This window comes from Salvelinus fontinalis, chromosome 24 (genome assembly GCF_029448725.1).
Source record: "Salvelinus fontinalis isolate EN_2023a chromosome 24, ASM2944872v1, whole genome shotgun sequence".
Lineage (NCBI taxonomy): Eukaryota > Metazoa > Chordata > Actinopteri > Salmoniformes > Salmonidae > Salvelinus > Salvelinus fontinalis.
Window position 1 is genome coordinate 38,351,250 of NC_074688.1, and position 15,808 is coordinate 38,367,057.

Here is a 15,808-nt window from a genome sequence, read left to right on the forward strand (position 1 = left end):
AGCTCATGGCGAGGATCTCCTTCCAGAGAGACATCAGGGACTGTAACATACTCTGTTTCACGGAATCATGGCTCTCTCCGAATATACTGTCCCCGTCCACTGTAGACGCAAGCGTGGCGATTTTTACCCCGATAATGCAACACACTTCTCAGACTTGACAAAAGTGATCCGCTCGAACACAGATTCCAAGTTGTAAACACGGGCATCTTTCTAAAACTCTTGACTTTCTGACCCGAAGATCACTGACGTCATGATTTGACCTGGTTTTTTTGCGAGTTCCCATGGTGCTTTCAGGACAACTGGGAACTCTGGAAAATACGACATCTAATCCTGACGTCAGTGATCTTCAGGTCGGGGCTCTAGAAAGAGGCCCGAGTTCCAAAATTCTGAGTTTGATGACCATTCAAAAAAACAATTGGAGCTCACCCCCCCCCCCCAAGTTCCCAGTTGCCTTGAACGCACTGAAGTCGGAGATATCCGAGTTCCCAGTTGTTTTGAACACCTCACCAGTTGTGTTGAAAACACCATTAGTACCTGTGTGTATACTTAGTATACTGTGACAACATTCACTTTGACGTCGTCCACTGTAACATTAAGCATTGATGTGACATTGAACATTTTGGCACCACTTATTGTGACATCATTATGAATTTGACACCACATCATTTTGACATCACTCATTGTGACATCATTTAGACATTGATCATTGTGACGTCATTATGTTTCACATTGTAACATCCATATAAATTAATTCCATTTCTATGACTCCCTGCTTAAATAAAGGTTCATCATTCCACATATTGTGACATCCCACATTGTAACCAAAACACACAGGTAAATGCATAGAGTTTATTTAGAATGATAGCGAATGGTGATGAGAGTGATATATGGTTTGCAGCTCAAGTTAGTACATGTCCTAACAGCAAGTGGAGGGAGGAGGTTGGAATATAGGAATCAATTTCATCATAATAGTCAATCACATGAGACTCAGCAAACCTTCATGTGAACTACTGCAACAGAAATCATGACCTGTGTGATGTCATCTGTCTAAATCCATCAATCTAGGAGCCAAAGACCCCTCAACACAACCACATCACCCCTATTCATCTGACTGGAAACAACATCCCTGCCTGGACACCCACCCTAAGAAAACAACAGCATGTCATGACACAGATACACTTCAACATAAGATACAAGTTAAACCACACTGCCAATCTAGTTCAATTCAGACATTTATAGCAATTACAGGTGCTGTGATAATTCAGATTTATAGCAATTACAGGTGCTGTGATAATTCAGATTTATAGCAATTACAGGTGCTGTGATAATTCAGATTTATAGCAATTACAGGTGCTGTGATAATTGACATTTATAGCAATTACAGGTGCTGTGATAATTCAGATTTATAGCAATTACAGGTGCTGTGATAATTCAGATTTATAGCAATTACAGGTGCTGTGATAATTCTTCCCATTTTACTCAACTATGTAATCTCAAAGAGGTAAATGTAAAAGCCAAAGATGGAACTTCATCTTTAAACATGATCTCTTAAGTTGTATTGCAATTGTAATATTCAAATCCTTTCACAAATACACACGTACTTTTACAATATTCCTCAACACCCGAAAAATAACCCCAATCAAAGGAAAACAAACACCCCTCTTGTCAATCAGTTCTTCATTCATCAAAATCATTTGTTTAATAGTATCAGTATAGGAGACTACAGGCTAGGACAGAACATAGCAAAACTAAACATATTGATCCTTTTGGTACTAGCAAATGGTAAGATACCATTGTTAAGTTCAATTTAAACTTTAATCAATTTCTATCAAAAACCGATTCTCAACTTCTCTTAAATTTTTTGTCTTTAGTTAATTAACATTATTCTTTAACATATCAATGTTAAAGTAGCAGAGGACTATCCAAGACCTTAGACGAATAGTTTACTATTTAAATCAAAGTTTGACATTTTCACACAACATGGTCAAGGTGTGACAAAATGTCTGACAAACTTGGTTAAATTCTCTTTCATAAGCAGTTAGTTTCTCTATGCCTTGACACTGGGGAGAGAGCCTAAGGGGATTTTTCTGACAGCCTGACTAGTCAACATCTATAACTGACTTTTACATTAACCCTAACCTTAACCAAACTCTTAACCTAATTGGAAATTGTAATTTGAGTTTGCATGTCAGCCACTTCCCCTTAGTCTCTCACACCCCCCCCCCCCTCCCCCAAATCAGAGAGAAAGCACATCCCATAGTGGGCAAATGCAGCTACTGGAGAAAATAAAGCTGCTTTTCCAGTCTGTCCTTAGCCTCGCCACGACGACTTGTTGACAACACTGCCACGTGCTCATCACAGGTTGTCCCCGTTCTCATGGAAACGATGTAGGTGATCCGAGTACCTGGCAGACGGACAAGAGGGGAGGGGATTGAAAGAAGAAGAGATAGAATAGAATGAAAGGCAAGCCTAACTGACACCGCTGTTCTGCTCGCGGGGAGGAAGACAGAATGAAGTACTCACTTCTTAGCACAGAAGGCCGAGCAGTCTCGACCGATGCTCTCACTCCAGGCCGTCTTATACAGCACCTGAGAACACAGACAAACACACATTATGACATCAGCACTGACATCTCTGAATAGCCAATGGGCACTGCGGTGGTGGGAGGTGAAAGGTTACATACCAGGAAGACCAGGCAATGCAGGAAGAGGGTGTAAAAGAAAGCAATGGTTCTGGCCATCTTGTTGGAGAGAATACCACGACCCTAAAACACATGGGTGAATTACTACCGTTTGTTCAAACATATCTATCTGTGAACGAATGAACGTCAGTTGGCAACCCATCTCTTATGGGATTAATTGACGCATAAACAAACATTACAATAATTCACTGTGGTATTTAAATGATCACTCTTCTTCTGGTGTTCTCTGCAGTGCGCATCGCATAAAGAATAAACAAATTTAAGGTAAAAATCAGTACATAATAGTAAATGATATCCCTAGAGCAGTACAATAATATACATACTGTACATATATACATATACAGTACATACATACATACATACAGCCCCTGTGTGTGTGTGTGTGTGTGTGTGTGTGTGTGTGTGTGTGTGTGTGTGTGTGTGTGTGTGTGTGTGTGTGAGAGAGACTCACCAGGCTGAGTGTAACCTTGTCCCAGGGGCTGAGGCTCAGGTATCTGCGCTGGCGTTCCTGTAAACACACATGATGAGTCTCAACAACAACACACACACTGCCCAATACACATCACCACCTACTGCCCAATACACATCACCACCTACTGCCCAATACACATCACCACCTACTGCCCAATACACATCACCACCTACTGCCCAATACACATCACCACCTACTGCCCAATACACATCACCACCTACTGCCCAATACACATCACCACCTACTGCCCAATACACATCACCACCTACTGCCCAATACACATCACCACCTACTGCCCAATACACATCACCACCTACTGCCCAATACACATCACCACCTACTGCCCAATACACATCACCACCTACTGCCCAATACACATCACCACCTACTGCCCAATACACATCACCACCTACTGCCCAATACACATCACCACCTACTGCCCAATACACATCACCACCTACTGCCCAATACACATCACCACCTACTGCCCAATACACATCACCACCTACTGCCCAATACACATCACCACCTACTGCCCAATACACATCACCACCTACTGCCCAATACACATCACCACCTACTGCCCAATACACATCACCACCTACTGCCCAATACACATCACCACCCACTGCCCAATACACATCACCACCCACTGCCCAATACACATCACCACCTACTGCCCAATACACATCACCACCTACTGCCCAATACACATCACCACCCACTGCCCAATACACATCACCACCTACTGCCCAATACACATCACCACCTACTGCCCAATACACATCACCACCTACTGCCCAATACACATCACCACCTACTGCCCAATACACATCACCACCTACTGCCCAATACACATCACCACCTACTGCCCAATACACATCACCACCTACTGCCCAATACACATCACCACCTACTGCCCAATACACATCACCACCTACTGCCCAATACACATCACCACCTACTGCCCAATACACATCACCACCTACTGCCCAATACACATCACCACCTACTGCCCAATACACATCACCACCTACTGCCCAATACACATCACCACCTACTGCCCAATACACATCACCACCTACTGCCCAATACACATCACCACCTACTGCCCAATACACATCACCACCTACTGCCCAATACACATCACCACCTACTGCCCAATACACATCACCACCTACTGCCCAATACACATCACCACCTACTGCCCAATACACATCACCACCTACTGCCCAATACACATCACCACCTACTGCCCAATACACATCACCATCTACTGCCCAATACACATCACCACCTACTGCCCAATACACATCACCACCTACTGCCCAATACACATCACCACCTACTGCCCAATACACATCACCACCTACTGCCCAATACACATCACCACCTACTGCCCAATACACATCACCACCTACTGCCCAATACACATCACCACCCACTGCCCAATACACAATCACCACCTACTGCCCAAAACATACTGCCCAATACACATCACCACCTACTGCCCAATACACATCACCATCTACTGCCCAATACACATCACCACCTACTGCCCAATACACATCACCACCTACTGCCCAATACACATCACCACCTACTGCCCAATACACATCACCACATACTGCCCAATACACATCACCACATACTGCCCAATACACATCACCACCTACTGCCCAATACACATCACCACCTACTGCCCAGGACACATCACCACATACTGCCCAATACACATCACCACATACTGCCCAATACACATCACCACCTACTGCCCAGGACACATCACCACCTACTGCCCAGGACACATCACCACCTACTGCCCAATACATACTGCCCAATACACATCACCATCTACTGCCCAATACACATCACCACCTACTGCCCAATACACATCACCACCTACTGCCCAATACACATCACCACATAGTGCCCAAAACATACTGCCCAATATACATCACCACCTACTGCCCAATACACAATCTGCCTAAAGTGTGTGTGGTTGTCCTCACCCTCTTGCTGAAGGAGGCGAAGGGGTCCAGTCTCTCCTCATACTGGGAGGAGTAACGCACCGTAACCGTGTCATCACTGCCTCCAGCCTATAGGGGGAGACAGATTAGTCAGTCAGGAAGTCAGTCCAGCCTGTAGGGGGAGACAGTTCAGTCAGTCAGGAAGTCAGTCCAGCCTGTAGGGGGAGACAGATCAGTCAGTCAGGAAGTCAGTCCAGCCTGTAGGGGGAGACAGATCAGTCAGTCAGGAAGTCAGTCCAGCCTGTAGGGGGAGACAGATCAGTCAGTCAGGAAGTCAGTCCAGCCTGTAGGGGGAGACAGATCAGTCAGTCAGGAAGTCAGTCCAGCCTGTAGGGGGAGACAGATCAGTCAGTCAGGAAGTCAGTCCAGCCTGTAGGGGGAGACAGTTCAGTCAGTCAGGAAGTCAGTCCAGCCTGTAGGGGGAGACAGATCAGTCAGTCAGGAAGTCAGTCCAGCCTGTAGGGGGAGACAGATCAGTCAGTCAGGAAGTCAGTCCAGCCTGTAGGGGGAGACAGATCAGTCAGTCAGGAAGTCAGTCCAGCCTGTAGGGGGAGACAGATCAGTCAGTCAGGAAGTCAGTCCAGCCTGTAGGGGGAGACAGATCAGTCAGTCAGGAAGTCAGTCCAGCCTGTAGGGGGAGACAGATCAGTCAGTCAGGAAGTCAGTCCAGCCTGTAGGGGGAGACAGATCAGTCAGTCAGGAAGTCAGTCCAGCCTGTAGGGGGAGACAGATCAGTCAGTCAGGAAGTCAGTCCAGCCTGTAGGGGGAGACAGATCAGTCAGTCAGGAAGTCAGTCCAACCTGTAGGGGGAGACAGTTCAGTCAGTCAGGAAGTCAGTCCAGCCTGTAGGGGGAGACAGTTCAGTCAGTCAGGAAGTCAGTCAAGAGAAAACAACAGAGAGGTCATTCGTCACAGACCGCAGCAAAATGTTTAGTCTGTTGCAAAAACGTTTTGCAACAAAAAACAGTTTCTATTGCACAGAATCAGGTAGCTCCCTCCCCATTTGGTGTCCTAGAGATAAAGGTAAACGATTTTCGAAGCAAAACGTTTAACAATAGGCCAAATATTTTTGCTATGATCTGCGAATAATGAATACACCCCTGCTCTTCTGAAGTGATGGGTGGCTGGCCAGCTACTCACCCTGCCAGGGTATCTCTGGAGGACCCTACTCACCCTGCCGGGGTAGCTCTGGAGGAACCTACTCACCCTGCCGGGGTAGCTCTGGAGGAACCTACTCACCCTGCCGGGGTATCTCTGGAGGACCCTACTCACCCTGCCGGGGTATCTCTGGAGGAACCTACTCACCCTGCCGGGGTAGCTCTGGAGGAACCTACTCACCCTGCCGGGGTATCTCTGGAGGAACCTACTCACCCTGCCGGGGTATCTCTGGAGGACCCTACTCACCCTGCCGGGGTATCTCTGGAGGAACCTACTCACCCTGCCGGGGTATCTCTGGAGGAACCTACTCACCCTGCCAGGGTAGCTCTGGAGGAACCTACTCACCCTGCCAGGGTATCTCTGGAGGAACCTACTCACCCTGACAGGGTATCTCTGGAGGAACCTACTCACCCTGCCAGGGTAGCTCTGGAGGAACCTACTCACCCTGCCAGGGTAGCTCTGGAGGAACCTACTCACCCTGCCAGGGTAGCTCTGGAGGAACCTACTCACCCTGCCAGGGTAGCTCTGGAGGAACCTACTCACCCTGCCAGGGTAGCTCTGGAGGAACCTACTCACCCTGCCAGGGTAGCTCTGGAGGAACCTACTCACCCTGCCAGGGTATCTCTGGAGGAACCTACTCACCCTGCCAGGGTATCTCTGGAGGAACCTACTCACCCTGCCAGGGTATCTCTGGAGGAACCTACTCACCCTGCCAGGGTAGCTCTGGAGGAACCTACTCACTCTGCCAGGGTATCTCTGGAGGAACCTACTCACCCTGCCAGGGTATCTCTGGAGGAACCTACTCACCCTGCCGGGGTATCTCTGGAGGACCCTACTCACCCTGCCGGGGTATCTCTGGAGGAACCTACTCACCCTGCCGGGGTATCTCTGGAGGAACCTACTCACCCTGCCAGGGTATCTCTGGAGGAACCTACTCACCCTGCCAGGGTAGCTCTGGAGGAACCTACTCACCCTGCCAGGGTATCTCTGGAGGAACCTACTCACCCTGACAGGGTATCTCTGGAGGAACCTACTCACCCTGCCAGGGTAGCTCTGGAGGAACCTACTCACCCTGCCAGGGTAGCTCTGGAGGAACCTACTCACCCTGCCAGGGTAGCTCTGGAGGAACCTACTCACCCTGCCAGGGTAGCTCTGGAGGAACCTACTCACCCTGCCAGGGTAGCTCTGGAGGAACCTACTCACCCTGCCAGGGTAGCTCTGGAGGAACCTACTCACCCTGCCAGGGTATCTCTGGAGGAACCTACTCACCCTGCCAGGGTATCTCTGGAGGAACCTACTCACCCTGCCAGGGTATCTCTGGAGGAACCTACTCACCCTGCCAGGGTAGCTCTGGAGGAACCTACTCACTCTGCCAGGGTATCTCTGGAGGAACCTACTCACCCTGCCAGGGTATCTCTGGAGGAACCTACTCACCCTGCCAGGGTATCTCTGGAGGAACCTACTCACCCTGCCGGGGTATCTCTGGAGGAACCTACTCACCCTGCCAGGGTATCTCTGGAGGAACCTACTCACCCTGCCAGGGTATCTCTGGAGGAACCTACTCACCCTGCCAGGGTAGCTCTGGAGGAACCTACTCACCCTGCCAGGGTATCTCTGGAGGAACCTACTCACCCTGCCAGGGTAGCTCTGGAGGAACCTACTCACCCTGCCAGGGTAGCTCTGGAGGAACCTACTCACCCTGCCAGGGTAGCTCTGGAGGAACCTACTCACCCTGCCAGGGTAGCTCTGGAGGAACCTACTCACCCTGCCAGGGTATCTCTGGAGGAACCTACTCACCCTGCCAGGGTAGCTCTGGAGGAACCTACTCACCCTGCCAGGGTATCTCTGGAGGAACCTACTCTCCCTGCCAGGGTATCTCTGGAGGAACCTACTCACCCTGCCAGGGTAGCTCTGGAGGAACCTACTCACCCTGCCAGGGTAGCTCTGGAGGAACCTACTCACCCTGCCAGGGTATCTCTGGAGGAACCTACTCACCCTGACAGGGTATCTCTGGAGGAACCTACTCACCCTGCCAGGGTATCTCTGGAGGAACCTACTCACCCTGCCAGGGTAGCTCTGGAGGAACCTACTCACCCTGCCAGGGTAGCTCTGGAGGAACCTACTCACCCTGCCAGGGTAGCTCTGGAGGAACCTACTCACCCTGCCAGGGTATCTCTGGAGGAACCTACTCACCCTGCCAGGGTATCTCTGGAGGAAACTACTCACCCTGCCAGGGTAGCTCTGGAGGAACCTACTCACCCTGCCAGGGTAGCTCTGGAGGAACCTACTCACCCTGCCAGGGTATCTCTGGAGGAAACTACTCACCCTGCCAGGGTAGCTCTGGAGGAACCTACTCACCCTGCCAGGGTATCTCTGGAGGAAACTACTCACCCTGCCAGGGTATCTCTGGAGGAACCTACTCACCCTGCCAGGGTAGCTCTGGAGGAACCTACTCACCCTGCCAGGGTAGCTCTGGAGGAACCTACTCACCCTGACAGGGTATCTCTGGAGGAACCTACTCACCCTGCCAGGGTAGCTCTGGAGGAACCTACTCACCCTGCCAGGGTAGCTCTGGAGGAACCTACTCACCCTGCCAGGGTATCTCTGGAGGAAACTACTCACTCTGCCAGGGTATCTCTGGAGGAACCTACTCACCCTGCCAGGGTATCTCTGGAGGAACCTACTCACCCTGCCAGGGTATCTCTGGAGGAACCTACTCACCCTGCCAGGGTATCTCTGGAGGAACCTACTCACCTTGCCAGGGTAGCTCTGGAGGAACCTACTCACCCTGCCAGGGTAGCTCTGGAGGAACCTACTCACTCTGCCAGGGTATCTCTGGAGGAACCTACTCACCCTGCCAGGGTAGCTCTGGAGGAACCTACTCACCCTGCCAGGGTAGCTCTGGAGGAACCTACTCACTCTGCCAGGGTATCTCTGGAGGAACCTACTCACCCTGCCAGGGTAGCTCTGGAGGAACTTGATCTTCTCGTAGAGCTTGATGTTGTCGGCACGCAGGCTGTCCAGCTCACTCTGCAGGGCCTGCATGGTCACCTGCACGGAACGACTCTCCTGGAGGACACAGAGACAGAAGGGGGTTAAGAAAGAGGGTGGAAAGTCAGTGTGTGTGTGTGTGTATATATATATATGAGTGGGACTCACAGCCTCCAGCTCCTGGTTGCGTGAGCGGAACCTCTCTCTCTGGCTGGAGATTATGGAGAGGAGAGAGTCCATCTGGCCTTGAGGCAGCTCCCCCTGGGGGGCCACACCTGGAGGGGGGGGGGGGGGGACAGCACTGTTATAGACACGCCCGGCACCGTTATAGACACACCCGCCACTGTTATAGACACACCCGCCACTGTTATAGACACACCCGCCACTGTTATAGACACACCCGCCACTGTTATAGACACACCCGCCACTGTTATAGACACACACACATAGCTCCAACGACATACCTGTAAACATGGCAGTGGCCTCTCTGATTGGCTCAGGGATGCTGTCAATCATGCTAGTCAGGTCAGACCCCTGGTGGAGAAAACATGAAATCAATCTTTATTTAAAGCGCATTTAAATTCTTTACACTAATAAGAACAGATTAGACATGGGGTCATTTGGGGTTCAGGACCCGATTCGGACTTAAGTCAACTTCTCTCGTCTGAATAGGGACCTATGTGCATCCCAGTGATGGGGAGACTAACACCAGGCTGGTGGTGATGTCGCAGGGTCATGGAGGTGAAAGGTCATGGAGGTGAACGACTAACCTCAGCATCAGGGCGTGACAGGGAGGACATGGTCTTGATGCTGCTCAGGTCGTGTTCCAGTTTGAGGATGAGCTCCTTCTGCTCGGCGCTGTTCCGGACCGCAGACGAGAACTCCAGCTGCAGGTCAGCATAGCGTCCTGTGGAGGGAACACGTGGAGACAGAGGACAGCCCGGTTAAACACACATCATTACAGATCATCAGTGCTGAGGCTTACAATACATTCAATTCCTTTTCAGACACATATAACATCTGTACGTTCTGGTCATATGTAGCTACCCAGTCAGTCACTTAGCGGGTTCAGACGTCAACAGCCGTGGGTCTCGATTACTCCACGAGACATTTTACCTGGGCTTCTGAAGAACACAGGACGAAACAGGTTCTGAAGAACTTACCAAACACAGGACGAAACAGGTTCTGAAGAACACTTACCAAACACAGGACGAAACAGGTTCTGATGAACACTTACCAAACACAGGACGAAACAGGTTCTGATGAACACTTACCAAACACAGGAAACAGGTTCTTACCTGAACAAAGTTCTGTCCTAACTGGCTTGTTTGTTAAAAGGACACTTTCAAAGTTAGGCTTCTGCCTAAAATGTCTCTGTGTGTGTGTCTGTCTCTCTGTGTGTGTGTGTGTGTGTGTCTGTCTCTCTCCCTCTCTGCGTGCGTCTCTCACTCTCTGCGCGCAATGTCATTTAAAAAATATATTATTACATTTTTGAACCCTCAAAGATCCAGAATGGGGTGAAAATGTCAGCCATATCGTTCAGGGAGAAATCCAAACCAGTCTCATTGGAATGAATGGCCCTAGAGACATAATCCTGATTTAACGTTTACATTTTAGTAATTTAGCAGACTCTCTTATCCAGACCGACTTACAGGAACAGTTAGGGGTTAACTGCGTTACTCAAGGGCATATCGACAGATTTCCCTTTTAGTCTGCACGGGGATTCGAACCAGCGACGTTTCGGGCTACTGGCCCAACTCTCTTAACCGCTAGGTTACCTGCCGCCCCAGTTAAAAGATGACCCGAGGGAAACGAGGTCAACAAAGTCATTGTAGAGCATCGTGGCGTCACATGCTTCAGTAGGGAACGAGATGGCAGAAACTTCAAACAAAGACAACGCCATCTGTGTTTGTATAAAAGAGATTTACTTCAATTATTACACCTAGAGTGCAAGTGAATAATCCTAATAACAACACTACATGTTTATTACAGTGATATTGCTTCTCCATGTTGTGTAAGGGACTGTCTTACAGCGCTGAGAACAGACAACATGACAGAAAAATATTCAACGGAAACAAGCAAACCCAAGGCAAGGCCAATGAAAGCAGGTTCAGAAAAATGTTTGGAGCAGCCCCAAGTGCTAGCTAGGATCTCCTAGTCATCCTTTAACAACCATACAAAACACCAACCTGGTCTCAGAGCATTTCGTATTTTTTCTGTATGTAAATCCGAGACGCTCCAATTTCGATGATATGTTACGTTTCATATGGTATTAATTTGTGGATGTCCATCCCCCATTTTGTATGATATGTTACGAATTACAATTCGTAATATATATGTTACGAATTTGCAAAACGTACAATGTTACGAATTAACAAAACGCTAAAGTTGTCCGTGATGAAATTCGAACTCTGCAACCTTCGGGTTGCTAGACGTTTGCGTTATATGCACACCTGTAACATATTTTACTCAATGGAGTGTCACGGATTTACGCACAGAATAATACGAAATGCTCTGAGACCGGGTTGAATACACTGAAACACAAACAAGTGACCGGGATAAGATGAGAAGACTTCAACAACAAATGGTTGCTGACTGAAAATAACAAAATTATAACGCTTCACTCTGAACTGACACAAACAAATAATTGGTTCAAGCCACCGAAAGCATATTAAAGCTTTGTGAAGAGGTAAGGACAAACCCCATCTCTTCATTTTGGTTTTCAACTTCCTCTGTGTTGATCTCAAGAGTGGGAAACGGTGTAGGGAGAATTCGGGTTAGACGTTTCTCACCAAAAGTTCACTTCCACCAAAGTTTCATTTCATGTTAAATGGCTGATATCATATTGATAAGAATATTAAATAGAACGTGGCTTAGCTTGTGAATGATATGTGGATTTTGTGCAGTGATCGGAACACAACCTTTTTTGTTGTGGTTGATATTTTAACTTGAAAAATGCTTAATCTCTGTACACAACTGCTTTTTCCATAAAGACCCATCAGTGTGTTCTGGTCAGAAATAATACCAGGAAACGTTCAAGCGGACTTGGTAATCTCATTATGGGAATCCATTGTCCAAACCACAAGTAGCCAGCTAATGACTGGACAGTATGACAATTCAATAAACAGGAAGTCAGTCCAGTGCAGGGTTGGGGGGGTCAATTCTATTTAAATGACAGTTTATTCAGGAAGCATACTGAAATTCCACTTATCTTCGATGCTTTTTCAAATTGGGGAACATTTAGAATTTGGTTTACTTTCTGAATTGACAGGAATTTAAATGGACTTGACTCCAACCTTGGTCCAGTGCCTTTTACTAACTGGGCCATTCTAGCCAGTCTCCTCATCCAGCTACTGACAGAGCAGAGCCAGTAGAGACAGACAAGGTAGAAACAAAATGATTATATTCATATATTTATATATATATATATGAGAGGTGTGAGTGTCAACTAACAGCCTGAAATAGGAGAGTTCCATGAGGGGCATAGACAGGGGCCCGATAAACACAACATTCTCCAGTGTGATGTGTATTGTGCTGTGAGAAAGAGGAAGTGTGTGTGTGTGTGTGTGTGCTGTGTATACCAATGATTCTGAAAAGTATTTTCCTTCTTACAAAAATCCACTTCAATAACATGTCTTTTAAAAAGTATTAGAAAACAGAGCATTGTTTTTCCTAGTCCTGATATGGAGCCTAGTGCTGCGGTCCAGACCGCCACTACAACCACATACACTAACAACTACTACTACTTCAATAGAACCAACAATGTTTTACAACTTCAGGAGACTTTAACATGACATACAGTCTGTTGCATCTGTACAGCGTTTTATACGACAGTGTATAGAATCATCTGATTTAGCTTTATAGAAAAATATCTGTGGATGGAAAATTCCTGAATTCCCCTCCCTCCCTCCCTCCCCCACCAAACAAAATAAACCCAATCAAATTGGACAATAACATCAAATTGTTCAGCTGTAAAAGCCAGATTAGAATATTTAACACAAAACAATCTTTTCCCATCTTCCCATCAGACACTGCAGGCTGAACCTCGTACAGTCTAATCTGAAAACTTGATATAGGATCCAGAAAGTGACCCTCTCCTAGAGGAAAGTGACCCTCTCCTAGAGGAAAGTGACCCTCTCCTAGAGGAAAGTGACCCTCTCCTAGAGGAAAGTGAACCTCTCCTAGAGGAAAGTGACCATCTCCTAGAGGAAAGTGACCCTCTCCTAGAGGAAAGTGACCATCTCCTAGAGGAAAGTGACCATCTCCTAGAGGAAACTGACCATCTCCTAGAGGGAACTGACCATCTCCTAGAGGGAACTGACCATCTCCTAGAGGAAACTGACCATCTGCTAGAGGAAACTGACTGTGTAGATAACCAACCCAAAAGACACGTACAACCAAACAAACAGCAGATCCCCTTCTACACAGAATCTCTTGAATGCCACCAAACTTGACCCTTTAAAATGTTGACAGCAAAGGTGCTGAGAAACACAAATAAGCTAAAAAAAAAAAAAGTACCAAAAACGAAGATGACAATCGATGCAATTTGTTCCGACAGTCTTCATGAAAAATGATTAGAGAGACCGGTCCATTGGCAGTGGATGAGGAGAGAAGCACAAGATAAATGCCTTTTAGAGACTCGTGCATTATATCGAGAACAAGGAGTCGTTTGGAGAACAGCTGTCAGGCTCTGGGAAGTGCGGCCAGTCATACAGAGTGACGGTCAATCCTGACTGCATCATACTGACAGGACATCTGACCTGACACAGACGGCACCCATTTGGTTTCCGTGACGATATAAACGACTAACTAAATAGGATTCCGTCAGATCATAACATCGATTGGAGATAGAAGTGGACTATGGTAAACTGCACCTACATTACAGACGGCATGAACACCTGTTATAAAGCAGCTGTGATGCTACAATATAGTAATAGTTGTCTGAAATGGTGCTGTATTCAAACCATTTTTAATGGTTCAGATTTATGTAGCCATGCTTGTGATGTGAGCAAATATCATAAGAGTCAAGGAGGATCTGAGAAGCACTGCCACACAAGACAATGAAATGGAACTACAGCCTCCAAAATATAGTCTCATCAACACCCAGGTCAAAGCTCTCTTTCACTAAAGCATCAGTTGAACAGCGGTCCACGGCTGATGACAGCACTGCCCTGTGTGATCAGGGAGTAGGGCTACCTGCCATTGGACATCAGGGAGTAGGGCTACCTGCCATCAGGGAGTAGGGCTACCGGCCATCAGGGAGTAGGGCTACCGGCCATCAGGGAGTAGGGCTACCGGCCATCAGGGAGTAGGGCTACCGGCCATCAGGGAGTAGGGCTACCTGCCATCAGGGAGTAGGGCTACCTGCCATCAGGGAGTAGGGCTACCGGCCATCAGGGAGTAGGGCTACCGGCCATTGGACATCAGGGAGTAGGGCTACCGGCCATTGGACATCAGGGAGTAGGGCTACCGGCCATTGGACATCAGGGAGTAGGGCTACAGGCCATTGGACATCAGGGAGTAGGGCTACAGGCCATTGGACATCAGGGAGTAGGGCTACCGGCCATTGGACATCAGGGAGTAGGGCTACAGGCCATTGGACATCAGGGAGTAGGGCTACCGGCCATTGGACATCAGGGAGTAGGGCTACAGGCCATTGGACATCAGGGAGTAGGGCTACCGGCCATTGGACATCAGGGAGTAGGGCTACCGGCCATTGGACATCAGGGAGTAGGGCTACCGGCCATTGGACATCAGGGAGTAGGGTTACCGGCCATTGGACATCAGGGAGTAGGGCTACAGGCCATTGGACATCAGGGAGTAGGGCTACCGGCCATTGGACATCAGGGAGTAGGGCTACGTTGTAATGAGATGTCGTCATGCAGATGTATGGAATACCGTAGCACATTAACCCTGATTCCTTTCTGAAATCGTGATTAATCAAGAAATATATATGGACTTTTGGTTTCTAACCAATGGTGAGAGGTGTGAAATGATGTCAGGAGATTGGCTAAGGAGACGCAGCATAATGAAGGGTTTTGGTTCAGAACCAGGTCCCCTGGGTGCTGCTGGCTAAGTGTTGTCACCAGGCGTTGCAAGTCAAACACAGTATAAAGAAGCAGTGTCGTGCTGGGCTGCAGGTCGTGAGTAAAGAGCATGTGTTTGGTTTGGAACCACGTGTGAAAGGCATATATTTCCCAGAGTTCCTTGGAGTGCTGAGCTGAACAGGAGGGGCTTGCTTAGCAGCCTACAGTCACAATAAGTGCTTGGTGTGTCTATGGATGGGTCTGTTATGGCTGCTATGGAAACGGGCTGCTTCTACCACTGCATAACAACAGTATTACTATATCAGATCAATCAATAACAGTGTTATGATGGATGGATAATGCTTCGGAGCTTGGCGATGCCATACAGTCTGTAATGTATGGAGCAGACAACATAAGGGACACGACGGAT

The 15,808-nt window shown here is 48.1% G+C and overlaps 1 protein-coding gene across 1 annotated transcript in view; it reads right to left on the minus strand.

Moving 5' to 3' along the window:
• Positions 1-835: 835 nt before the first annotated feature.
• cux1b (cut-like homeobox 1b) overlaps positions 836-15,808 on the minus strand; it is a 184,640-nt gene continuing 169,667 nt past the window's right edge. The window contains exons 15-23 of the mRNA XM_055880674.1: positions 10,123-10,259; positions 9,817-9,886; positions 9,521-9,627; positions 9,314-9,430; positions 5,186-5,272; positions 3,153-3,209; positions 2,684-2,764; positions 2,524-2,588; positions 836-2,404 (exon numbers count right to left, since the gene is read on the minus strand). Of these exons, the coding sequence (XP_055736649.1) occupies positions 2,356-2,404; positions 2,524-2,588; positions 2,684-2,764; positions 3,153-3,209; positions 5,186-5,272; positions 9,314-9,430; positions 9,521-9,627; positions 9,817-9,886; positions 10,123-10,259 (770 nt within the window). The 3' untranslated portion in view covers positions 836-2,355. The remainder of the gene's footprint in view (positions 2,405-2,523; positions 2,589-2,683; positions 2,765-3,152; positions 3,210-5,185; positions 5,273-9,313; positions 9,431-9,520; positions 9,628-9,816; positions 9,887-10,122; positions 10,260-15,808) is intronic.